Source organism: Elephantulus edwardii, unplaced genomic scaffold, assembly GCF_000299155.1.
Source record: "Elephantulus edwardii isolate Elephantulus edwardi_28Jun2011 unplaced genomic scaffold, EleEdw1.0 scaffold00004, whole genome shotgun sequence".
Lineage (NCBI taxonomy): Eukaryota > Metazoa > Chordata > Mammalia > Macroscelidea > Macroscelididae > Elephantulus > Elephantulus edwardii.
In genome coordinates, this window is record NW_006399754.1 from 39,226,857 (window position 1) to 39,249,992 (window position 23,136).

General features: G+C 48.2%; 1 protein-coding gene across 1 annotated transcript in view; it reads right to left on the reverse strand.

The window, feature by feature from the left end:
- Positions 1–16,963, reverse strand: part of CCDC169 (coiled-coil domain containing 169) — a 36,634-nt gene extending 19,671 nt beyond the window's left edge. The window contains exons 1-7 of the mRNA XM_006879641.1: positions 16,934–16,963; positions 15,246–15,410; positions 14,861–15,138; positions 9,342–9,408; positions 8,191–8,203; positions 6,447–6,557; positions 5,527–5,567 (exon numbers count right to left, since the gene is read on the reverse strand). Of these exons, the coding sequence (XP_006879703.1) occupies positions 5,527–5,567; positions 6,447–6,557; positions 8,191–8,203; positions 9,342–9,408; positions 14,861–15,138; positions 15,246–15,410; positions 16,934–16,963 (705 nt within the window). The remainder of the gene's footprint in view (positions 1–5,526; positions 5,568–6,446; positions 6,558–8,190; positions 8,204–9,341; positions 9,409–14,860; positions 15,139–15,245; positions 15,411–16,933) is intronic.
- Between the last annotated feature and the right edge of the window lie 6,173 nt (positions 16,964–23,136).

Here is a 23,136-nt window from a genome sequence, read left to right on the forward strand (position 1 = left end):
ATCAGAACTGGCTTTGATAAGCACTATGGCAATGGGACAATTAAAACAGACATTCGGGGTGGGGGGAAGAAGAACGAACTGGGGAGGAGGGTAGAGAAAACAGTGCAACAATGAATGAATGAGAACCCAAAATCTCTGTAAATGTTCATTAAAACTAATAAAATTTAATATTTTTTAAAAAAGGCTGACCCAAAAAGCAGGGTTCTTTGTGCCCTTTGCCCCCAGCCAAAAGCAGGTTAGTGAGTCATGGGTTGTCCTGCGTGAGGAGCCCCCATGCTCCTGCTTTTCTGGCTGCCCTTTCTAACCCCTTCCTCTCTGGCGAAGTGGGTCAGATTTCTACTCAAGCTCAGAAACTCTCCCTTCTGCTGACTACCAGCTGCTGCGCCCACCTCTCCTTATGCTAGGCACAGGCCCGCTGAGTCTTGGGGCGATCTTGTTCCCCTGGAGCTGTGCAGGTCTTCAGAACTGTGATCGTTAATGCGTTTCATTTTGGAGTTCGCACTCAGATATTGTCGCCTTCAAACTGGCGGGTTGAGGTCACTGTGCCTCTCCCCCTCCGCTGGCTGTGCTTCTCTGCTGCTGGTGGCCTTCACCACTATGAGTATTACCTGTGTTGCCACTGGTCAGACTGGCGATGGTGGAGGGAGAGCCTGTACCAGAGCAACCATGGAGGCTCCCTGCCCTGGGGTGACTGTTGGTAGCTGAGACCGGGAACATGGCACAGAAAAGGTTCACTCCGTGGTGGGACTCTTCCCTTTTTAGCTGGCCCATCTTGAGCTGTTCAAGATGAATTCCAAGGCACGGTGGGTAAACTCTGAGAAAAGGCTAGTCAGGGTCCCCAGAAACCATGCACAACAATTCTGCTTGTGGTTTTCATCCTTAAACTACTACTGTAAGTGGAAAGGCAGGTTGCTGTCATTTTCTTACATGTTAGAAAAAGAAATCTCCAAGCCAAATACTCTGTGTAGATCTTTGCGTAGATCTTTATTCAGGTCACAGTCCAAAATCTACTCAGAGAGTTTCAAAGACAAATGGTAACACCCAATGAAATCTCACCCAGCAACTCTGGGAGGGAACTCTGAGCTACAGGACCCAGTACCCTGAAATTGACACACGGCGACAGCCAGCCCTTCACACCTTACCTGCCAGCCATCTGCTAATAATTATTAAAATTATTAACACAGCATTAGGAGGATAACAAGGTCAGCAGAAATAGGGCAAGCTCTGGCATCTCAGAATAATGCAGGTGCTGAACAAATCTGCACGTGATCCAAGTTCTCTGTCTGATCCTAAGAAACAAAGCGAAGTCCACACTGCTCTCGAGTTGACTGACTCCCAGCAGTCCTGCAGGACATTGGAGGGCTGTCGCACTGGGATCCAAGGCTGCCTTCTTTAACTGAGGCCCACTTCCTCCCATGACATACCTCAGGGCCTTGAACTACAGACTTCTCAGCAGCTGAGCACTTAATGCTGCACCATCAGGCCTCCTGTCCACTCACAGGCAAACAGCATTTCTCAGGCAGACAGTATTTGTCTTTGAAAATTAATTATCCACTGGATTAAAAATTAACCTGAAGGTTCCCCTCCCCAAATACCAACTTGCCTGTGAAGAAAATCAAGGGAAGCCGTGCCATGTGTTTCTGAGGCCACCCTGGTTCCTCACAGGACACAAGACCCTTATGAGCCCAGTGTGGCTCATGTGACTAGTGACTGAGAGAGCAGCCGCACAGGCTCGGCCTACGTGTCCTCCCCCTGGGACTCTGAGCCCGGGCTGCTGGGAAGCTGGCCCAGAGATGGTGTCTCCAAGCACCTCACCCTTCGGCAGAGATCAGCAACAAGGAGGGCAGGAGAAGAATCAATGCCTCTGGACATCGCTGTTGGTGAAGACTGCCGAGTAGACCCCAGACCACTAGAAGAACAAGCCAATCTGAGCAGAATGAAGCCAGGATGGCCTTATCTCACATGCTATGGGCATGCCGTTGGGAGGGGCCAGTCCCTGGAAGAGGAAATCATGCTGGGTAAACTGGAGGGTCAGCAAAGGAGAAGACCATGCCCAATGAAGTAGACTGACCAGGACTGCAAGCATGGACTCAGATAGCAGGAGTGGGAGGATGGTGCAGGACTGCTGGGCTTCATTCTATTGTACAGACGACTGTGGGGAGTCAGAATCAACCAGGTAGCAGCTAACAAAGAGATTCTAGCCCTTCCAATGCTGCTGCAGAGAGAAACCACCACCTGAGCTCTAAATGAAATTTCTGAGACTTTTTGCACTCTCTCATTGCTGGTCAGCTGGAACTAACTCATAGCTGATGCTCCAACAGGTTTTCAGAGGCAAGCAGTGTGAAAGGGGACTGTCCACCTTTGTCCCGAGGAGAGCTGGTGGAGCTGAACCTCTAGAGGGGCTGCCTTTGGGCTCGCAGCTTGACTCCCATGACTACACCACCAAAGCTCCTTGTAGAAGTCAACTGCTGCTGTTATGTGCCAACCACGGTGACACTGTGCACAGCAGCTCTGAAGCCGTCTCCTGAGCTGGTCTCCCGATTCCGACACACTAACCCCCACTGCCCTAGTTACTGTATCAATTCATCTCATCTGAGGTCTTCCTCTTCAGCCCTGTCCCTCCACAATTCCAAGCATGATGTCCTTCTCCAAGGACTGGTCTCTCCTGGCCTCATGCCCAAAGTATGCAAGACAGAGCTACAAAATCCTAGCCTCCAAGGAGAAATTTGGTTTCACCCTCTCCAAGACAAACTTACTGGTTTTCTTGTCAGTTCATAGTTTGTTCAAGACTCTTCTCCAGCACCACAACTCGAAGGCAATGATTCTTCTGTCATCCTTAGTCATCGTGCAGCCTTCTGACGCATAACAATTGTGAAGGTCATGGACTGGATTAGGTGCACCTTAGTCTCTAGACTGACATCGTTGCTTTTCAGCACTCTAGAAAGGTCCCTGACAGCAGACTTCCCCAGTGCAATTCATCTTTTGATTTCCTGACTGCTAGTGTTAACAGTGTTGATTGTGGAGATGAGCAAGCCGTAACTGTTAATAACCTCAATCTCTTCTCCATCTATCACGGTGCTGCCAACTGGCCCAGTGGTGACAAGTCAGTTAGGAGAATAGTGTTCTTATACAAATATTTGTGAATAGAGTATGAGCCCACACTCCAGAGTTTGCATAAACACACAAAGGAAACAGTAGTTAAAATTCAAGGCAGTGTAAGAGTGAGTACCAGAAACAGACGATGAATGGTTCTTTGAGAGCATCTTTAGAATTGCCCAGCACGGGGGGCTTGTTCACACCCACCCCACTGCTGTGCACATGCCCACCGTGACAACCCAGAAGAACCGAGGCGACAGCCACGCCGAGGTCCAAGGCTGTCCCTTCTTCAGGTAAAGCCTGTCTCACTGCTCACCCCTCATGTGGAGTAGAAAGGCTCAGCCTCTGTGGCAGCAGTTGCTCTGGGAGAAACAGGCATTCACAATGGGAGGGATGTGGATGGTTAAGAGCTGGGTGGTGCCACACAGCACTCATGGGCCTCAATCAGAAATGATTCCTGGAGGGTGGCAGTCCTTGTCACTGTTGGCAAGAGCTGGGTCTGACCTGGGAGCTCCCGTCCCCACAGGACTGTCCAGGCGTCATCTTCATGGGAGCAGACTGCCAGGCCTTATTGCAAGGCAAGCAGCACAACAGACCATGTATAAGCAATGGTATGATGCATGGAGAAAGCACAGAACTGCTTGAGCAAGGCCTGCATTCAGCACTCACGGACGCAGCAGTTCAGGGGGCAAAAGGCGCTGTAGTAGGCAAGGTGCTGTCCAAGATGCCACTCTCAGTTATGGATGCCTTTGAGCTGTGGTGTTCCCTGGACTGCCAAAGGAACAAACAGATATGTCTTGGAGAGGGTGCAGCCAGAGTGCTTTTTGGAGGCAAAAATGATAAAGCTTCACCTCACGTACTTTGGGCATGTTAACAGAAGGGGCTATTCCTTGGAGAGGGAGATCATGCTTGGTAAGGTGGAGGGTCAACAAAAGAGAGGAAGACCTCTGACCAGGTGGACTGACACAATGACTGTTGCAATAAGCTCTAGTGTGTCAAGAATGTGAGGACAACACAGGATAGGACAGGGCTCAGGTCTGTTGTTCACAGTACTGCTAAGGGTTGTACTCATTTGACGGCACCTAACAGCAGTAAGTGGCTCACCTCTCCACCACTGGACAACAACTCCACACCGTAAATAGGTAATTGTGACACTTGTGGTCACAGGACCAGGAACTCAGGAATCCACACAGACGGGAGTGGTCAGTTCACACCTGCATCCATCAGGGTCATGTGTTAAGCTCTGACTGTTTAGAAGATGGGTACCTGTTACCCCACTGTTCATGGTTATGTGTAAGGCATGATGTGTGGGAGACCAGCACCATGTACCCTGGTACTGTCCAGCCCTCAAACTGTCGCTCTGGCTGACCTCCAGGCTGCACCCTGACAGGAAGCTTGGCTGGTGTGGTCAAGTGCTCTGACCCTGGTATTATCCAATGCTCACTAAGGTGGAAACCTCATTTTCAGCATGAATCAGATCTGCATTTCTGTGTTAAGTAGGCTCTTTCATTCGCAAGTGACTAAAGTCCAGCCTGCAGACTCCTGAGATTTTCACTTCGTACCACATATTCCTGCAGCAAACCCCTGCCCCGCCTGCAGGCTCTAGATTACAGTCTCAGGCACAAAGTCAATTGCTGTGCACAGTGCACAGAGGTCAGCATCTTACCTTGCTGGGCACAAAGTGTGCAATGCCCGGTCTCTCTTAATATAGAATAAAGATCAGTAAAGCAAATCCAAGACTACTGGTCCAAAGGACCTACGGGCCACGTGAATTTCAGCCTCAACTGCCTGAGCCCGGAAGTAGCTGGTGTCCAGCTACTCTCACTGTTCACCTCTCTGAAGGGCCTGCAGTAAAAAGGTCCCTCAAAGAATGGGAGGAAAATATAAAGAAACTCCGAAAAGACCTGGCCTACTGGTCCGCAAGAGATTGTGAACACCCAAAGGCCTCTGGTAACCTTTCAGGGCTACAACTAAACTCACTGCTGGGACACAACTTTCAGCAAAACAGTACAGTGACCAGTAACACCACAAAGAAACACATCAAAGCCACAAGATCAAAGGTCTGAATAAAGAACAGAAGACAGGAAGGGTGAAAAGAGAATAACAGAAATGGGAGGAGAAGGCAAGAGTGTGTTACACTGTGGGGAGGGTTATACTGAGTGTGGTTACAGTGTAGCTAACATCTAAGGTGGGTGAACTGTGGACTAGAACACCAGTTCCTCTGTATATTTTGACTCAAATCACAATCATGAAGAAGAGAAGTCCTGGCCAACAGTGATGGTGGAGATGAAGCTGGAGGCCTGGTCACACAACCACAGATGCTCCTCTAGTAGCAAACACTGTCCTGAGGCCAGCCTCTCAGTCACTTCCCAGAGTACTGGGAAAGAGGGAAAAGGGGACTTTGACTGCTTCTGGTCATCTCTTACTTACCAATGGCATCCGTTCATAGATGCGGATGGAAGACAGTCTATCTATGAAAGAGGAAACAGAAGCTGTTATGACTGCAGCGGCCATCATGGACTGAATGGTGTGTCCTTGCCGGAATGATATCAATCAGGGTGGGCCATAATCTGCAGTGGTGTAGCAGGCAAGCCGAGCCCTAATGGGGTAGTTCTGCCACAATGGGACATGATGGTTACTGGATGAAGTAATGTGACAGTTACAGAACAGTGTGACCTGGTGGTTACACAGTCAAGTGATGTGGAGGTTATGTCACGGTGTGACCTGGTGGGTTATGTAATGATGTGACCATGGTTATGTTAGGGTGTGACATGTAGATTACATAATGGTGCGATGTGGGGGTGATGTGAGGGTATGAAGTGGGGGTGACATGAGGGTGAAGTGAGGGTTACGTGAGGCTGTGATGTGAGGGTGTTTCATGGCAGAGAGATAGTGATGTAATGTGGCAGTTACACAATCATGTAACCTCCCTTCCACCATAGGCTCTCAGGACTGACTGTGATCAGCCCTGATCCAACATAGAAGGATCATATGAGAATGCCACACTCAGACTCAGATCACTGCCAAGATAAAGGGGAAGAGGTGTGCAGAGGAGGAGAGGCCTCAATACCATCAATAAAGAAGAGCTGGGCGGCACATGTCCTCAGGCCCAGGGTCCCCATGCTCTGTACCTCCTAGACCCAGAGGAAGCCTGACACCAAGAAACACGGAGATCTCCCCAGAAGCATCAGAACCACAGATGCAGACAAAGACCTGCCTGCAGAGCTGACAGAAGGTCTCCCCTTGAGCTGGTGCCCCGAATTTAGGCTGCAAGCCTCCAAAAGGGTCAGAACACTGTGACAGTGGTTTTAACCCAAATAACAAAACAAAAATAAGGATTGCTCATGAACCTGATGGATTTCCACGGAATTTTTCCATTTTCTCTTTGAGAGAAGCAATTTGCTTTTCCAGCTGACTGTTCAGTTCAAGTTGGGTTTCATAACGGGTTTTCCATTCACCACCTGCATGCAAAAGAGGAGGGGGGATCAAGATCATCCAATCATCTCTGTTATGCATTCAACCAACACCAACCAGCTCAATCTGGCATTGTCCATAAGTGTATGATGGAGACCCTGCAGGTTGGGTGAACCAAACCTGCAGTAGAGCCAGTATGTGTTTTGGCTTTCAAGAACATATAACGTTATGTTTATACTACATTCACTATACTGGATCTACTAAATGTCATGGTCCCTAGAGAAAGACACTGAGCATCAGCTATCAAGAGGAAGACCCTCCATGAGACGGACTGAAACAGTGACTTTAGCAGGTGTAAGCTCAGGCATGATTGTAGGATGGAGCACAGTCAGACAAGGTTTCTGCCGTACCAAGGACTGTTATGGGTGTAGGCTGACAGGACAGCACCTAACTAACATCATTAGGAAAACAGTTAAACAGTGTGAGAATGACCAAAATTTGGCAGAGACATGAGAGCACAAATGCGCTGATAAACTAACTTCACACAGGATTGTCCCAACCTTCAGTGTGTGAAAAAGAGGTGTTTGCACATAAACAGTGGGATTAATGGTTGGTGGAAGCATGGGGAAATTTCTTCTACTGCTTTTTTCTCAGTTAAGAGAGGGAGGATGAGTAAAATATGGAAATGGGAAGGATTGAGAAAGATGAGGGTGGTGGTAAGAACAGGGGCATCCTGGGAGGATGGAGCTCATGGGGGGAGGAAGATGATGAATGAGAAGGATGTGGCTGATGGGAAGATGAAGATGGAGAGGACAGGGATCATGAAAATGGATGGGGAGGAGGGAGATGATGGGGAGGATGAGTATGTGGAGGAGGCTGGGGTGGTGAAGAGGATGATGTGCATGGGGAGGGTGAGGACTGGGAGGATGAGGATGATGGGGATGGTGGAGGAAGATGAGGGGGACAGGGATGGTGGAGGAGGGTGGGGAGGATGAGGGGGATAGGGAGAATGGTGGGGGATAAGGAAGATGGTGGGGGATAGGGAGGATGGGATGAGGAAGGTGAGGGAGATGGGGAGGATGGGGATGGTGGGGGGGGTCAGGGGAGGATCTGATGTACAGAGTTCCCTGCAGTGTGTCCCCATCATGTCACAGCCAATATATACAGGTTTCTCTGTGATGTCTCTTCATTATGTCACAGTCAAATAAGATCTACAGGGTCTCTGGGTTGTTAACACCATCATGCCACCCCTTGATCTGATGGGCAGGGTTTGATAGAGTGCATCCCCTCATGTCACACCCCTGGTCTGATGGACAGGGGTTGGAGTGTCTCTAGCGTACCTCAGTCCTGGTATGTTGACCACACAGGGTTCACAAGGCTATGCCACAGTACTGAGCAGCCGCTCCTGGTCTCCCTGGAGTGTCCCTATCACCTCACAGGACTGAGCTGATAGATAGGGGTGCCCTGGGGTGTTGGCTGTATCCACTTTCACAGGGGGAAAAGAGCAAGGAGAGGGAAATGTAGGCGAGGGACAACTATCACCAGCAGAAGTGCCAGGAGAGCGTGTCCTCTCAACTCTCCTCCCTGGGCTGGGAACCTCCCTCTACCATCAGCAGAAGACTGATGGAATCAGCTTCCCTGTACTGGTGACCCTTGGACAGCTCCGTGTCCTGACGTCACTTGCACTGTCCCCCTGGGTGTCTTCAGGTAGTAATGATGGCTCCTGGTCAGGGTGGTCCATGTCTGCATTCACGCACTCTCACACCGTGGGCTGGCCATCAGTGTGACATAAGGACTCCCGTCTCAGTTAAACACAGGCACCCCTGTGTTGCAGTCTGTGGATTCTCCAAACTGAAGGTGCTGGGACATGCTGCATCGGGAGTGAATGATGGCTCGCTCTGTGCCTCTGTGTCTCACTCGAGTAGTTCTTACAACACTTTAAACTTTTTCACAATTACTACAAACACAATATATACACACAACAAGGAGCGCTGGGGGCACAGTTGTAAGATGTACTGTAAACCCAAAGGCAGGTGCAGTTTGAATCTACCAGCTGCTCTGCAAGGGAAAGATGGACAATTTCTTTCCATGCAATTTATGGCCTCTGAAAACCCAGTGGAGGTTCAGCTCGGTTGGTTCCAACCCCACAGCACACAACAGACTACAGTATAGTGTCAACACAACTTCTTTTTGCACCAAGTGACTGACTGCACGTGACTTGCTTATTGTAATATTTGCTGTATGCTGTGGTCTGGAAGTGAGAGCATCACATCCCTGCAGCCGGCAGATTCCGAAGGCCAGGGAGTAGGCGTGTAGGTGTCAATGAGTGTGTTCACCACTCAAATCCGTATGGAAAGACTTGAAGTGTGTGACTTAAGTTTTAATAGGAAATTTGTGATATTTTCTTGTCTAATAAGGAAATGAAGTGTTGCCGTAGAGGCTTGGGTAAATGATGGACCTGACCAGTTTGGCAGGTGGAAGAATTATAGAAATAGGTTGGGCACTCTGAAATGCAAATTTTAAAGCCTCAATAAGTTAGTTTGTAACTACCTACTTATTATTATTCTGAAGAAAGCTTACAGAGCAGATTGGTTTTCCACTCAATAATTCAAAACCATTTTGGTTTGTGACACTGATTGCAATCGCACAGTGTGGCTGCACTCTAGCCACATCCATAAATGATGACAGAAGTCACCAGACAGCAACATGGAAAGCATATTAGTTTGTTTCAACCACTTGTACTTGAACACACCACTGGCATCTGTTAGAGAGAAACGCGTTCTACCATATTCATAGGTAAGGTTGTTCACTTATGTACCTTCACTGCCAACGCCGACTTTGGCTTCCAATTCCATTATCTTGTGTTTTATATCAAGCATAGAGAGCTGCACTACATCCCTGTTGAGGAAAAATATTTGTGTTCATTACAACTCACCTAAAAATGGCAACACAGGGAACTGGCGCGTGCTGCTTCAAGGAACAGTTATCAGGGAGCATTGTCATGCCGGGGCTTGCTGGAGACACAGTTGAGTTCAGAACACAGGCCTCTGCCAGCTTCCCAAGAATGGAAATGCTAACGGGAGACGGTGCCTTTTCCCAAAGAACTGCAAGCGAGGTCACACTGGCAATCTCTCAGTGAGCAGCGAGCAGGTCACAAAGAGAACCAGCGGTCCTAGCAAGGAAAGGTGGCCCGGAATGCCAGAAAGCCTTCACTCTTAACATGGCCTCACAGAGTTCAGGGACTCTGGTGGCTAACCCAAAGACAATACTGCTCTGGTGGTTCAGATGCACAGCTGCAGAGGAAGACAGACAATCTCCTCATGTGGTGTACTGCCTCTGGAGGATCAGCTATGAGTCAGCTGCAACACAACAGCATGAGTTCTTGTAAGAGTCTGCTTGCCTGGTGTGCTGGTCAGAGCTGTCTCTCCTCAGCTGCCTGTGGTTCTGTGGTTTTTGAAGTGTTCACACCCTTGATGGGGTCTCACATGGACAGTCATTCCTGCCACAAGATCTGCGGTAAATGGTGATTTGGACTGGGGTCTTGGCTCAAAGGAGTGGACTGCGCCTTGTCTGTTAAGGATGTGGGAGGGGTGTCTTGCTTTGTGTGACCCATGGTGCCTCAGGCCTCAGCTCAGTTAAGAACCTGGGACTCACAAGCCTCTATGCTCTCTGGATCAATTCTAGAGAGACAGAGAGACAGAGAGAGAGAGAGAGAGAGAGAGAGAGAGAGAGAGAGAGAGAGAGAAAAGAATGGAATGAATATGAATGTTGATACCAAGGGTTGGGACTGTGCATCCAAGTAAGATGACATCTTTTTCATAAGAACTGCCATCTTTTCTCTTTTCTCCTGCTCTCATAATGCTACCTACTGGCCCAGACGTAAGGAATCTGTCTTCTTGGCACTGAGATGTAATTCATATTGATGGTGGTAGTCTTTTATCTTGTGAAGCAAGCATTTCCTTTAATCTACTTCATTGTTGTTGTTGTGTGCCACTGGGCCAGAATGGACTCCCTCCAGTGGATTTTCAAAGGCAGTAAATTACAGAGAAAATTGCTTTAGCAGAATATGAAGAAACAATAAAGAAGTAAGAGGATATATTGTACTGGGAAAATGGGCCACAAATGACCTCTTTCAAATTCTACAGGTTCAAGATGTCACTTTGGGGATTAATTTTGTGTGATCCACACAGTGGTATTTCCAATTCCCTCCTATGCATGAGAAAGTGGCCATGAGTAAGAAAAGCTGGAGGGGCATGCACTTGAGCTGTGTGGTGAACATGCAACGGATGGCCAGAGAACAAATCTGTCTTGGAAGAAGTGCAACCAGCATGTTCCTTAGTAGGAGGACAGGAGATCCTGTCTCACATACTCTGGGCATGGTGTCCACAGGGGTGGAACAAGCAGGATGTCACGTTTGCTCAAGTGGAAGGTCAGCAGAAAGAAGGACCTTCAGGAGATGGAGTGACACTGTGGCTGCAGTGGGCTCATGGTGCAGGACTGGGCAGGCAGTTCCATTCTGCTGGACACGAGGTCATGACAATCAGAAGAAAACAGACAGCATCTAAGAACAAAGGCAGCAATCTTTAGGGAGCAGAGAGACACACCTTTCTCCCAAAGGGCTGCTAGTGGCTTTGAAATTCCAACCTTCCCATGAACAGTCCTACGTTTTAATCATTTTATCACCAGGGTTGTTCACTCTGAATCAACTGGACAGAACCTAACAGCAATAACAATATAACCTCTAAAGCTGTTTTTCTTCCAAAGGAAATGTATAGAACTTGTCCTCAGAATAGGCACAGCTTTTTTCAAGAGTATATGAATGCTCTTGCTATTGTCAGGGGCCCATGAACAACAGATACAGATTTGTCCTTCCACCCCCATCCTCCCCCATGCTGCTCAGGCTGCTGCAGCCACTGGGCCTCATCCTCCCCCGTCCTCCCCTGCACTGCTCTGGCTGGACCCATGGCGGCAGGTAACCTCCAGCCTGTCTAGGTCATGGAGGGACTTCCTGTTCTCAGAATAGGTGTTTTAGCATCATGACAATAAACACAAGGGTGATTATAATTTCAAAGGAAACATTCATTAAAATAATTTTGAGTATAAGAGAATAAATAAAACTCAATTCTTGCTGAATTAAACTGGCTTCCTTCCTGTCAGGCATGTCGTGTTTTGCTTATCTGCAATGCAGAGAGGCAACTTGAAATCTTTTCCCAGTTGGCCGTGTTGACCATAAGAAGTTACAGGGGCTAACCAGGTGCAGAAGAAACACACTCCTAGAAGAGGCTCCCAACACGGCTCTCTTCTTTCAAAACAGGCTTAATAAATAGTTCTTCATGACAAAGATCTAACAAAAAGCATTTAAATCTTACAATCAGATAACTGTTTCCCAGATAACTTGAAGGTTTTTGTTTAACAGGCTGTTTGGAGAATTAAGGTTCTACAACCAAGGGATTTTCACAAAGTTCCAAGGTAACTAGTTACGGGCACCTCAGTGGTGGTCTAGGACCCCAACATAGCTACTTCTCTCAGTGGTGGTCTTGTGTCCATCATAGGTAGCTACCTCAGTTGTGCTCTAGGACCGCACCATAACTAGCCTTCTCAGTGGTGGTCTGGTATAACTATGGATGGAAGCCTCTGTGACTAGTTTCTGAAATCGATCATTGGAAATCCTCTAAACTCCATTATCCAATAAACCCTATTCCCACCTGCACACACCCTGCTAAGAGCCAAGGACTAACAAAAGGCTGTACCATCATCTCTTTGTTCCTCAGCCGTATTTTTTTGAATCATTCCTGCTCACCTATGTGGGTGTCTCCTTGCATTTGAATATATGTTGTTATTGTTGTTATGTGCCGTTGAGTCACTTGTGACTCATAGCAACCCTATGTACAACAGCCCTAAACTCTGCTCTGTCCTGTGCCAATTGCACTGTTTCTGACACTCCCATCCTGATTACCCCAGTCACTGAATCAATCCACCTCATAGAGGGCCTTCCCCTCCTGCGCTGTCCTTCTCCAAGGACCGGTCCCTCCTTATAACATGTTCAAAGTATGTTAGATGGAGCTTCAGAATCCTTGCCTACAAGAAGCTGCCCAGTTTAACCCTTTCCAGGATGAATCTGTTTGTTTTCCTAGCAGTCCATGGTACCCTCAATACTCTTCTCCAGCACCACAGCTCAAAGGCATCTATTCTCCTTCTATCGTCCTTAGTCATTGTCCAACTCTCTGATGCATAACAAGTGATTGCAAAGACCATGGCCCGTATCAGACGCACCTTAATCTCCAGAGAGACACCATTGCTCTTCAGTGCTTTGGAGAGGTCACTAACAGCAGACTTCCCCATAGTAATACATCTTTTAATTTCCTGGCTACTGGTGGATTTCCGGAATGCTTTCCCTCTCATTTTAAGGACTAGGAAGGGTGGAAGGTTGGGGTGTTTTTTTCCCCCTGAACTCATCAGAGGAAAACCCAGAATGTTGTAGAGCAAAAAGGAGTGTTATACAATTCATCATCAAATGTTTAAAAAGTTATAGAAATAGGCAAAATTTTCATAATAAAAAAAAATCACTATTTTGAAACTCTTAAAGAGGGCTAAAAAGTAAGGCTGTCACTTTGAGGACTAAGGCACACCTGAACTAAACAATGGTATTTCCAATCACCTCTTAGATCTTTTCTGAAGCAACAGGCTCAAGTATATCAGACAGGATGCGGATGGCACAGGATAGGACAGGATTCAGATCTGCTCATTGCAGGGTTGCTATGAATCACACTCAATTCGACAGCACCTGGCAACAACTTATGGGTATGAATGTTGGTCAAGAAATAAGAAAGACTGACGAATTAATGCCTTTGAATTGCAGTGTTGAAGAAGACTGAATATGCCATGTTCTGTCCAAGGGCAAGCAAACCGATCTTGGGAGAAGAGCACCCAGAGTGATCTTTATAAGTGAAGACAGTGAGAAGTGATCTCACACACTTGGGCCAGGAGGGACCAGGTCCTGGAGGACAGAGCACTGGAGAAGAGATTTCCCCTGAGCTGGACTGACACACACTGACTGCAGCCATGGCCGTCCACAGCAGAGACGAGGACGGGGCTACATGGAGGCCCACTCCCCATACAGGGAAGGGGCACTCTGAATCTCCACTGACTTGACAGCACCCACCAACAATGACCACAGTCCACCTAGCCTGCTTAATAGTCTGTTTGATTTGACCCTAAAGGCAGGCCCTGTGTTCCCTAAACTGTCTGTGAAAGCATGTCCCTGGTGGTGCGGGGTTCACACATGTGGCTATATCAAAGGCTGGGCATTCCAACAGTCCATCTACAGGGACTCATAAGAAGGGCCTGGAGAGACACTTCCGAAATCCAGGGGCTGACACCACGTGGAGCAGAGCCCCCCTCTGACACACATTACTAAGTGGCTCCTCGTCACTGAAAGGACAAGGTTTGAACTGATTACAGCTGGAAGAGGCATGGTAACTCTGGGGCAGGGCCTTTGAGGGACAGTCCACACAGAACTGCACTAAGGTGACAGAAAGGTTCCTGGGATGTGTGGGCTGGACTTGGGGTGTATGGACCGGACCCAGGGGTACAGACTGGACCCGGAGCTGCGGACTGGACTCCTGCGTGGGGACTACACCCGTGGGGACAGTGACTGCACTCAGGATGTGTGGACTACCCTCGGGAGGTGCATGAAAAGCCAAAAAGACTCCATTTTAAGTAGCTAAACTCCTGTGCTAAAAATCTTTTGCCCAAGTCTCAGAACTGTGCCTTGAACTGGTTCCCAGAACAGTCACTGCTGCTGTCTACAATGTATCTTCAAATGTTTCAGCTGCAGGTTGCTGGTCATGTAACTCTGTGCCCTTGAATTGTCTCAACAGCAAAACGTTGTCCTGTATCTCTTTGCCTCTTAAGTGTTTTGAACAGTAGGCTGCTGCAGCCAGCACGGCCCCTGGAGTAAGAGTAGAAAAAGCCTCTGAGCAAAAACACAAGGGGGGTCCTGCCTGCTGGGCCTCTCCCGCTTTGCAGCCAGTAAAGGACTCTGCCTGGAATTCTGCAGCGTCGGCCTCTCAGTCCGTTGAGCACAACAGTGCGTACTCGCTGCGTGTGGACTGGACTCGTTCGGACTGTGGACAGGACTTGAGCGGGTGGACCAGACCCTTGGGACAACGGACAGGACCTGGGCTCGAGGACTCGGACCGTGGGGACAGCAGACTGGACACGGGCGTGGGGGGTGTGGGGACGGTGACCGGGGGGCCCGTGACCGGGGGCCTGGGACCATGGGGACCAAGACCGGACCCGGGCGTGGGGACCGTGGGGACCGCAGGCGGGGGAGTGACGCCGTGCTCACTTCATGTGCATCTCCTGCAGCAGCTCCAGTTTGAGGCGGTCGGTGCTCACGCCCTCGAAGCCGTCGGCTGCCCCTCTGCCCACCGCCGGCCCGGCCCAGTGCGGCCCGGCGCTCCGCGTCCGTGGGTTGGAGGGCTCCTCCGGGAGCTCCTGGCCGCGACACAGCGCCGTCGCCATGGCGAGCAGACACCGGAAGCCACTCCGCGCGCTGGGTGACGTCAGGGCGCACGTGACGCAGGGAGTCCCTGACGTCAGGGCGCACGTGACGCGGGGGAGTCCCTGACGTCAGGGTGCACGTGACGCGGGGGAGTCCCTGACGTCAGGTCGCACGTGACGTCGGGGAGTCCCTGACGTCAGGGCGCACGTGACGTCGGTGAGTCCCTGACGTCAGGGCGCACGTGACGTCGGGGAGCGCTCGCGGGATCGCGCGCTGGCGGTCGGTGCTCCTCTGGCCCACCCGGCCTTAGCTGCTGCCTGTGGCCGCCCTCTGAAATACTAATCTCCCTCTCTAGCAGGAGCCCTGGTGGGGCAATGGTTAGGTAGGTGCTTGGCTGCCAAGCAAGAGGTCAGCAGTTCAAACGCAGGCAGGGATCAGCGCCCTAAAGATCAAGTCCAGCAAAATGTTTTCTGGAGTGAACTCAGTCCCACAGAATAAATACTGGCTGTTTCCCCCTCATTTTTAGTATTAATTTTAACAAAAATTTACACAGATTTTGGATTTCCATTCATTTATGGTTGCATTTTTCTCCCTGCCCACCCCTCCCCTCCAGTTCGCTCTTCTCTTTGAAAAGTAAAATTCTTTCATTGTGATACAATCTCTCCCCAGGTCAACTCCACTATGCAGCCTTCGTTCTGGACTCATGTCATGACAATAATACCTAATCATACATCCCTTTTGAACAGTTATCTCATCTTTTTCAATGCAGCATACACTATTGAACCCATCTTTCTCAGTCTCCCCCCAACCCCAAGGTCAGTCCTATTTTACAACAGTGGCACCATGCAGTATTTGTCCTTTTGTGACTGAGATACTTCACTCAGCATAATATCCCCCAGGGTCACCCATTTTGAATAATACTGCACGAGTTCCTTGTTTTTCAATGCAGCATAGTATTCCATTATGTGAATATATCGCAGCTTCTCTATCCATTCCTTTGTTGAAGGGCACTTGGGTTGTTTCCAACTCCTTGCTGTTGTGAACAAAGCCATGATAAACATGAGTGTGCATATACCTGCTTGAGTGGCAGTTATGGTCTCTTTGGGATATATTCTCAGTAGTGGAATTCCTGGGTCAAATGGTATTTCTATTTGCAGCTTTTTGAAAAAGCACCATACAGCCTTCCACAGTGGCTGCACCATTTTACGCTCCCACCAACAGTGAATAAGTGTTCCAGTTTCTCCACAACCTCACCAGCATTTGTTGTTTGCTGTTCTGTTAAATTTTGCAATTCTTGCTGGTATGAGATGATATCTCATAGTTGTTTTGATTTGCATGTCTCTTAGAGCTAAGGATTTTGAACATTTCATGTGTTGGTTTTTTTTTGCCATCTGAATGTCTTCTTTGGTGAAGTGTCTGTTCATGTACTGTGCCCATTTTTCAGTTGAGTTGTTTATCTTGTTCTGACATATCATTACCAAATATTTTTTCCCTGTCTGTGGCTTCCTTTTTTACCCTGTTGGAGTTTTTGGATGTGCATAGGGATTTGATTCTTAGAAGGTCCCATTTGTTTATTTTAGCCTCTCCTGGTTGTAGATTTTTTCAGGATGCTTAGAAGACTGTTGATGTTGTGGACTAGGATGTCTAGAACCATTATTGTAGAATGAATATAAGGATCCAAGAGGAATGGGAAAGGTTGGAAGCAGAGGGATGAGGATGTGCAGGGGCTGGTGGTGGGGATTAATCATGGGGTTGTACAATTTGACGTGAGCAGGGTAAGAATCTGCCCCACCACTGACCAAGAGGGCCATACCCAGAGCTGGCACCTACATGTGGACTCCTAAACGGAAGTGTCCGTTACAGCCAGCCAAGAGAACTAAGAGCCCAAACCCCTGCTTCAGAATGTACAAGAGGTACCCTCAGCAGCAGCCCAGTGGGGGCTGACATGGTGCCATTTAATCAACAGCAAAGGTTATGCAAGTTGGTAAAGCAAGTGCCAGTCTTGGACTTGCCACTAGCTATGAGGATAGCAAATGCCAAGCAATGCCTCAGTTTCGGATGGCCTGCATCAAGGACTCAAGGGGGGCACAGTCGGCAGTTCCCACCAGATCCCCATTCCATGTACCTGCTTGACCTGTGAAGAAAACAAATGGACCTTGAAAAGTGATGGCGTTCTTATAAATATAATTGGAGGATGACCCCAGTAGCAGCTGCTGTTCCAGATTGAACGAATAATATGAACTGCTTGAACCAATCGGTGTCTCCTGGCACCGGCCTGGCAACTTTGCGTTCCCCTGCCCCCACCACTCTGCAGCCCCAGGCCATCGGTGAGTCCACAATAGCTCTGTCACCAAACCTTTCACGGGGTGTTAACAGAGCTAGCACCATGCTGACTGGACCTACATGGAAGCAATGTCAGTGACTCTAGACTTGGTTTTTACCACATCTGCCTTCAGCTGTTGTTGGGGGCTGACCCTGTGGACAGCAGACCTGAACCTGGTCCTTTCGTGCACCACTCAGAATCTCGGATATCTCTGAGCCCAGTTAGTCAATCCATCTAACTGAGGAGTCTTCCTCTCTTTCCCTCTTTCCATTTCTCAGCACGTCTTCTTCTAAGGCTTGCACCTCTTGACAAGATGCCCAGAGTTGCACTTCCTCTAAGACAGATTTGTCTACTCTGTTGGGAGTTGATGGCATATATTTGCATATATATCATTGCCACTGAGTCATACCTACTCATAGCTGACCCTCCAGCAGGTTTTCAGAGGCTTTAAATTAGATGGGACTAGATTGACCATTTTCTCCCCAGGATTCACTGGTGGATTTGAAATACATGCCTTAGAGCTGGCCGCACAACTTATTACAACTAAGCCATAGAACTTTCCATATTACAGGTAGGGAAATTAATATGACAAGAATTCAAGTGCCTTGAACTTGACTGAACTTTCTAGTGGTCCAGTGGCATGGAGCACGACTAGATGCTTCTTCTAAAGGTATGTCATTGTGTCCGACACACTCCCCCACAGATAAAATCAAGTACCACAGCCCTCATTTGGATGTACTCTCTAGCTCTTTACCAAGTGACTTGAAAAGCTGCTAGTTTGAAAGGGGGCCATAACAGAAGTTCCAGCATCAGGCATGGGCTGCTGCTATACAGAGCTGTCAGGGGCCTTTGACAGCTTCTGGTGGTAAGCACAGTACTGATCCACAGAATTTCTGAAGCAGTCCTGCTGTCCTCTATGGAGAACTGCTTCCTTTTAAAGAAACACTTTTGGCTTGCTATTGTATCCTAGAAGACTGAACATGGACCCTGGCCTTCGAGCCATCTGACCCCATCATAAAGTGACACTGCACCATGGAATGGAAATGGTGTATATGCAGGGGCAGGCTAGGGAGGAAAGGGCATGAAGAAGAGGCTCAGATGTCCAAAGCCTCCACTGCTGCCACATCAGCATCCCTCTCCTGGTTTTCAGCTGTGACCTGAAGATCTGAGGAAGAACCTGCTGCCAGGGCATCTGACAATGTGGAGGCCGTAGGCAGCCACAGCACAGCAGTCCCCTTCCTGGGACCTCCCTGAAGGACACTGGTACAGGGAAACCCCAAGTGGCAGTTTCCACGTTCCCAGCATGCGCCCAGGGCTTCACTTCACTTGAAAGGAGAAACGGCCAGATGTGCAACTGTGCATGGATTCCTGGGCTGTGTGACCAGTGGTTTGGCTGGACAGTCAAGGACTTGGAAGGAGCATGCCTGGGAAACTAGTGAAGAGGTATGAAGCAGATGTGTGTGTGTAAATGGGCCTCTCTGAATAGGGCAAAAAAGTGAAGGCATTTGTCTCCTGTAAATGTTCATCAGTGACCTTGGCAGAGGAAAATTTTAACAATGGGACATTGTGCCTGTTAAGTGCTGTCAATTAAAATGACTCTGCAAACAACTGACCTGAACCCTGTCCTATCCTCACAATCTCTGGCACGCTCAAGCTCACTGCTGTCCTCACTGTGCTAATCCATCTGGCTGAAGGTCTGTCTGTCGTCCTTTGTTGTCTTCCCAACCATGATGTCCCTTGCCAAGAAAAAGCCTCTCCTGGCAACATCCCCACAGGATGTGATATGAAGCTTTATCATCTTTGTCTCCAAGGAACACTCTGCCGTACATTCTCCAAGCCTTGTATGTTTGTTCTTTTGGTGGTCCATGGGACATTCAACACTCTTCTCTGACACCACACACTACAGGTCAAAGGCATAAATTCTGTCTTCCTTATTCACTGTTCAGCTCTGAGATGCATAGCAAGTGACTAAAAAGACTGTGATCTGAATTGGCAATCTAACAGTGGAGTAGGATGGTCCATGCTGTGGAAACAAGCCAGCCTCTTGACAGCATTCTCACTGTCTCCAGTGGTCTCATGAGCAGAGTGCCCAGTGACATTGATGTCCACTCACAAAGGCCCACTCGGAGAAAGTCACTGCTGAGTGTCCTGTCTTCCAGAAGCAAAGGCTGTCAATGAGTCCTCAACATGGAACTATTCCTCAGGGTGGTCAGCCAGTGACCTGGTGTCAAGCAGATGATGCTGGACCATTACAATCACAGAAAGGCTAACACTTTGTTCTTTCAGAGACACTCACTCTGAAAAGTACTTCCCTTCCTTCAGACATTGCTCCTGCCAAAACCACTATCCACAGACTAACAGAATACCTTGTGTACTGCCAAACCATCCCACATAGCATCACCTTGGGCCAAGGGACTCAGATCACTGCAAAGCAAGTGTAGCAAGAGGCCTATACTCATGGAACTGACTGGTCTTACCATGTCCCAGTTACTCCGAAGGCAAACCTGACAGTACCCAGGATCGGCCGTCAGGTTACAGCCCAGCTGGGTGGAGTCACCCCAAAGCCTAACAACACCCAGAAACAGTGTCAGAAGGTTACAGCACACCGGAGGTGTCACGCCCAATACTGAGAGCACCCAGGATTGGCCATCAGGAGGTTACAGCATAGCTGGGTGTCACCTCAAACATGACAGCTCCCAGGAATGGCTGTCAGGAGGTTTTAGCACAGCTGGGAGCACTGTCCTTCAGAAGGCTGATCACTCCATCACCCTGAAGCTGAGAACACCCGTATGGCCATCAGGAGGTTACAGCACCAATTGGGATAGTATTCTCTGCTAAACTATGAAGCTCCAAACTATGGAGTTGTTTCTCTGACACCCAGGAGTAAGAGGCCCAGCAACCAAGGGGGTGGGGATGGGAAGGGCACCGCTGTAAACCCTGGTAGCCCACCTGCCCATTTTCACTTCCTCTCCCTGCTACCCTATCTCTTCTGGCCTGCATGTCTCCAAAGAAAGAATACTCCCCCTGACGACACATTACTGATTCCACAGAACTGGAAGTTACAGACCATACCTGTCCATTGTTGTCCACTGGAACAACAGGCAAAAGGCAGTTCCCAATGGGAAACCTCAATGACATCACACAGTGGAAGCAGAGTGTGTCAGCAACACAGGAGCTCCCCCAGACATCCTCACAAAATCAGGAGGAGGCGAGAGAGCAATTCCCTGAACATGAACAGTCAGAAATACAGGAGCTCCCCCAGACATCCTCAACGGACCAGGGGGAGGAGAGAGCAATTCACTGTGACCTGACCACTAATTGTCTTGACCTCCAAGCAGTAAGGGCAGAGAACAACGACCAGCTGAGGTGCCCACTGAGGGCAAAGGTACGAAAGGTAGCAGTTCTGAACACCAGCTACAACCAGGTGGAGGAGTAAGGATTCCAAGCGTTATGGCTATTTCTTGTTTTGACATATGTGTATGTTGTTGTTATGTGCCATCAAGTCACCTGTGACTCATAGCAACCCTAAGTACAACAGTTCTGAACTGTTTCATCTTGAGCCAATTTCACTGTCTCCGACATACCTACTCCCATTACCTCAGTCACTGAGTCAATTCATCTGAAGGTTCTTCCTCTTGTGCCGTCCCTCCACCCTCCCAAGCATGACGTCCTCTCCAAGGACTGGTCCCTCCTGGCAACATGCTGTAAGTATGTCAGACGGAGCTTCAGAATCCTTGCCTCAAAGGAGCATCCTGGTTTCACCCTCTCCTGGACGAACCTGTTTGTTCTCCTAGCATTCCATGATATATTCAATACCCTTCTCCAGCACCACAACTCAAAGCCATCAATTCTTCTTCCTTAGTCATTGTCCAGCTCTCTGATGCACAGCAAGTAATTGCAAAGACCATGGCCTGACTCAGGCACACCATAATCTCTAGACTGGCATCACTGTTCTTCAGTACTTTGGCGAGGTCCCTGAGAGTAGATTTTCCCATGCAATTCTTTTGATTTCTTGGCAGATTTCTTGCTAATGTGGAACCAAGCAAACTGAAGCTGTTAACAATCTCAATTTCTTCACCATTTATCATGATGCTGCCAACTGGACCAGTGAAAATCTTTTTCTTTTTGTTGAGCTTCAATCCATATTGAAGACTACAGACATTGACTTTCTGCAATCAGTGCCTCAGGTCCTCCTCAGTTTCAGCAAGCAAGGTTATGCTATCTGCATAACACAGGTTAATAAGTGTTCCTCCAATCCTGATGGACGTGTGTATATATTTATCTATAGGCTTTGTTTCCTCCATTACTGAAAATTGGGCTCATTTTCAGATGTACACATTAGTTATTATATTAGATGCAAGAATTGTCTTTATTTCAAGATTCCATGTGATTTATGGAGCTGCATACAGATCTCAGGTGACAGGGTGTGGCTTGTGGTGTTAAGATCAGGAACGTCCACTATCTAACATGTTCTGGCAGAGCATTCCCTCTTGACCCTGCTTCTGAATCTTCATCCACTGATCTTTGTTCCTGGGACACAAGCTAGCCACCTAGAGAACCCACGGTAAGATACTAGATATTTTAGTCAGCCAAAATATTTCTGAAAAATAAAAGTGGAGTATCAAGTTGTTAGTAACTGTGATAGGCTGGTATTAGCCTAAGAATAAGGAAAATGATGGAAACAGAAGCTAAAAACAGTGCTACATATAGACAGAAATATCAGAGATAGAACTGTGTGGATGAGTTGCAGAAAGAAAAGGAAATGGACATATTAAATAGATTGGGTATGCACAAGGGGGTGAAATCAGGCCCCTATCTTAAATCTCACGTACACACACACACACAGAGAAATAAATTCTCAATGAATCTCTCACACGTGAAGAACAAAACTTGAGTCAAAAGTAGACAAGAAAACAAGTGATAAACATAGTCCATCTCATAAGCACTTGGAAAATGGCTGTTAAGATAGTGGGGAGATAGCATTTTACCAGATATGCTAAACTGGAAACTGTTCTCAAGCCAAGTTTTCTGTAGCTCAGAGGTACACTGTTCAGAGAACCACTAGATGTACCCCTGTACAGTGCTCTAGAGAATACCATCGGAGGTACAACTGTACAATATAGTGCTCAGACACCATCATCAGTGGCACACTTGTACAGTGCTCTCGAGAACACCATCAGAGGTCCACCTGTGCAGTGCTCAGAGCAAACATCACTGTGCAAGCCAAGGTGCGTTCCCTTGCAATATTAAGCACTGATAAAAGCAATGTCTCTCAAGTCTAGTCCTAAGCATAGACTTTCTCACACAGGCACATTTACCAGAGCACAGATTACAAAATATTCAGAGGTGCTGCTGGTACCAACAAAAATACAGGCTAAATGTGGGCAGACAGGACAGTGGATACATGAGATAGGCTCACAATGGAGCATGACACAACAATTACATAAATAAACAGTGGAATAAGACTTGTTATTGTTGTTATGTGCCACTGACTGCCTACAACTCACTGGGACCCTATACACAACAGCTCTGAAGCCTGCCCTATCACAAGCCAGCCTCACTGACTTCAACACACCTACTCCCATTACTCCAGTTACTGTGTCAATCCATCTCATCCAGGGTCTCCCTCTCCTGTGCTGTCCATCCACTTTCCAAGCATGACATCCCTCTCCAACGACTGGTCCCTCCTGGCAACATGTCCAAAGTATGTCAGACAAAGCTTTAAAATGCTTGCATCCAAAAGGACAAATATTGCATGGTGCCACTGCTGTAAAATGGGACTGATATCAGGGTGGGG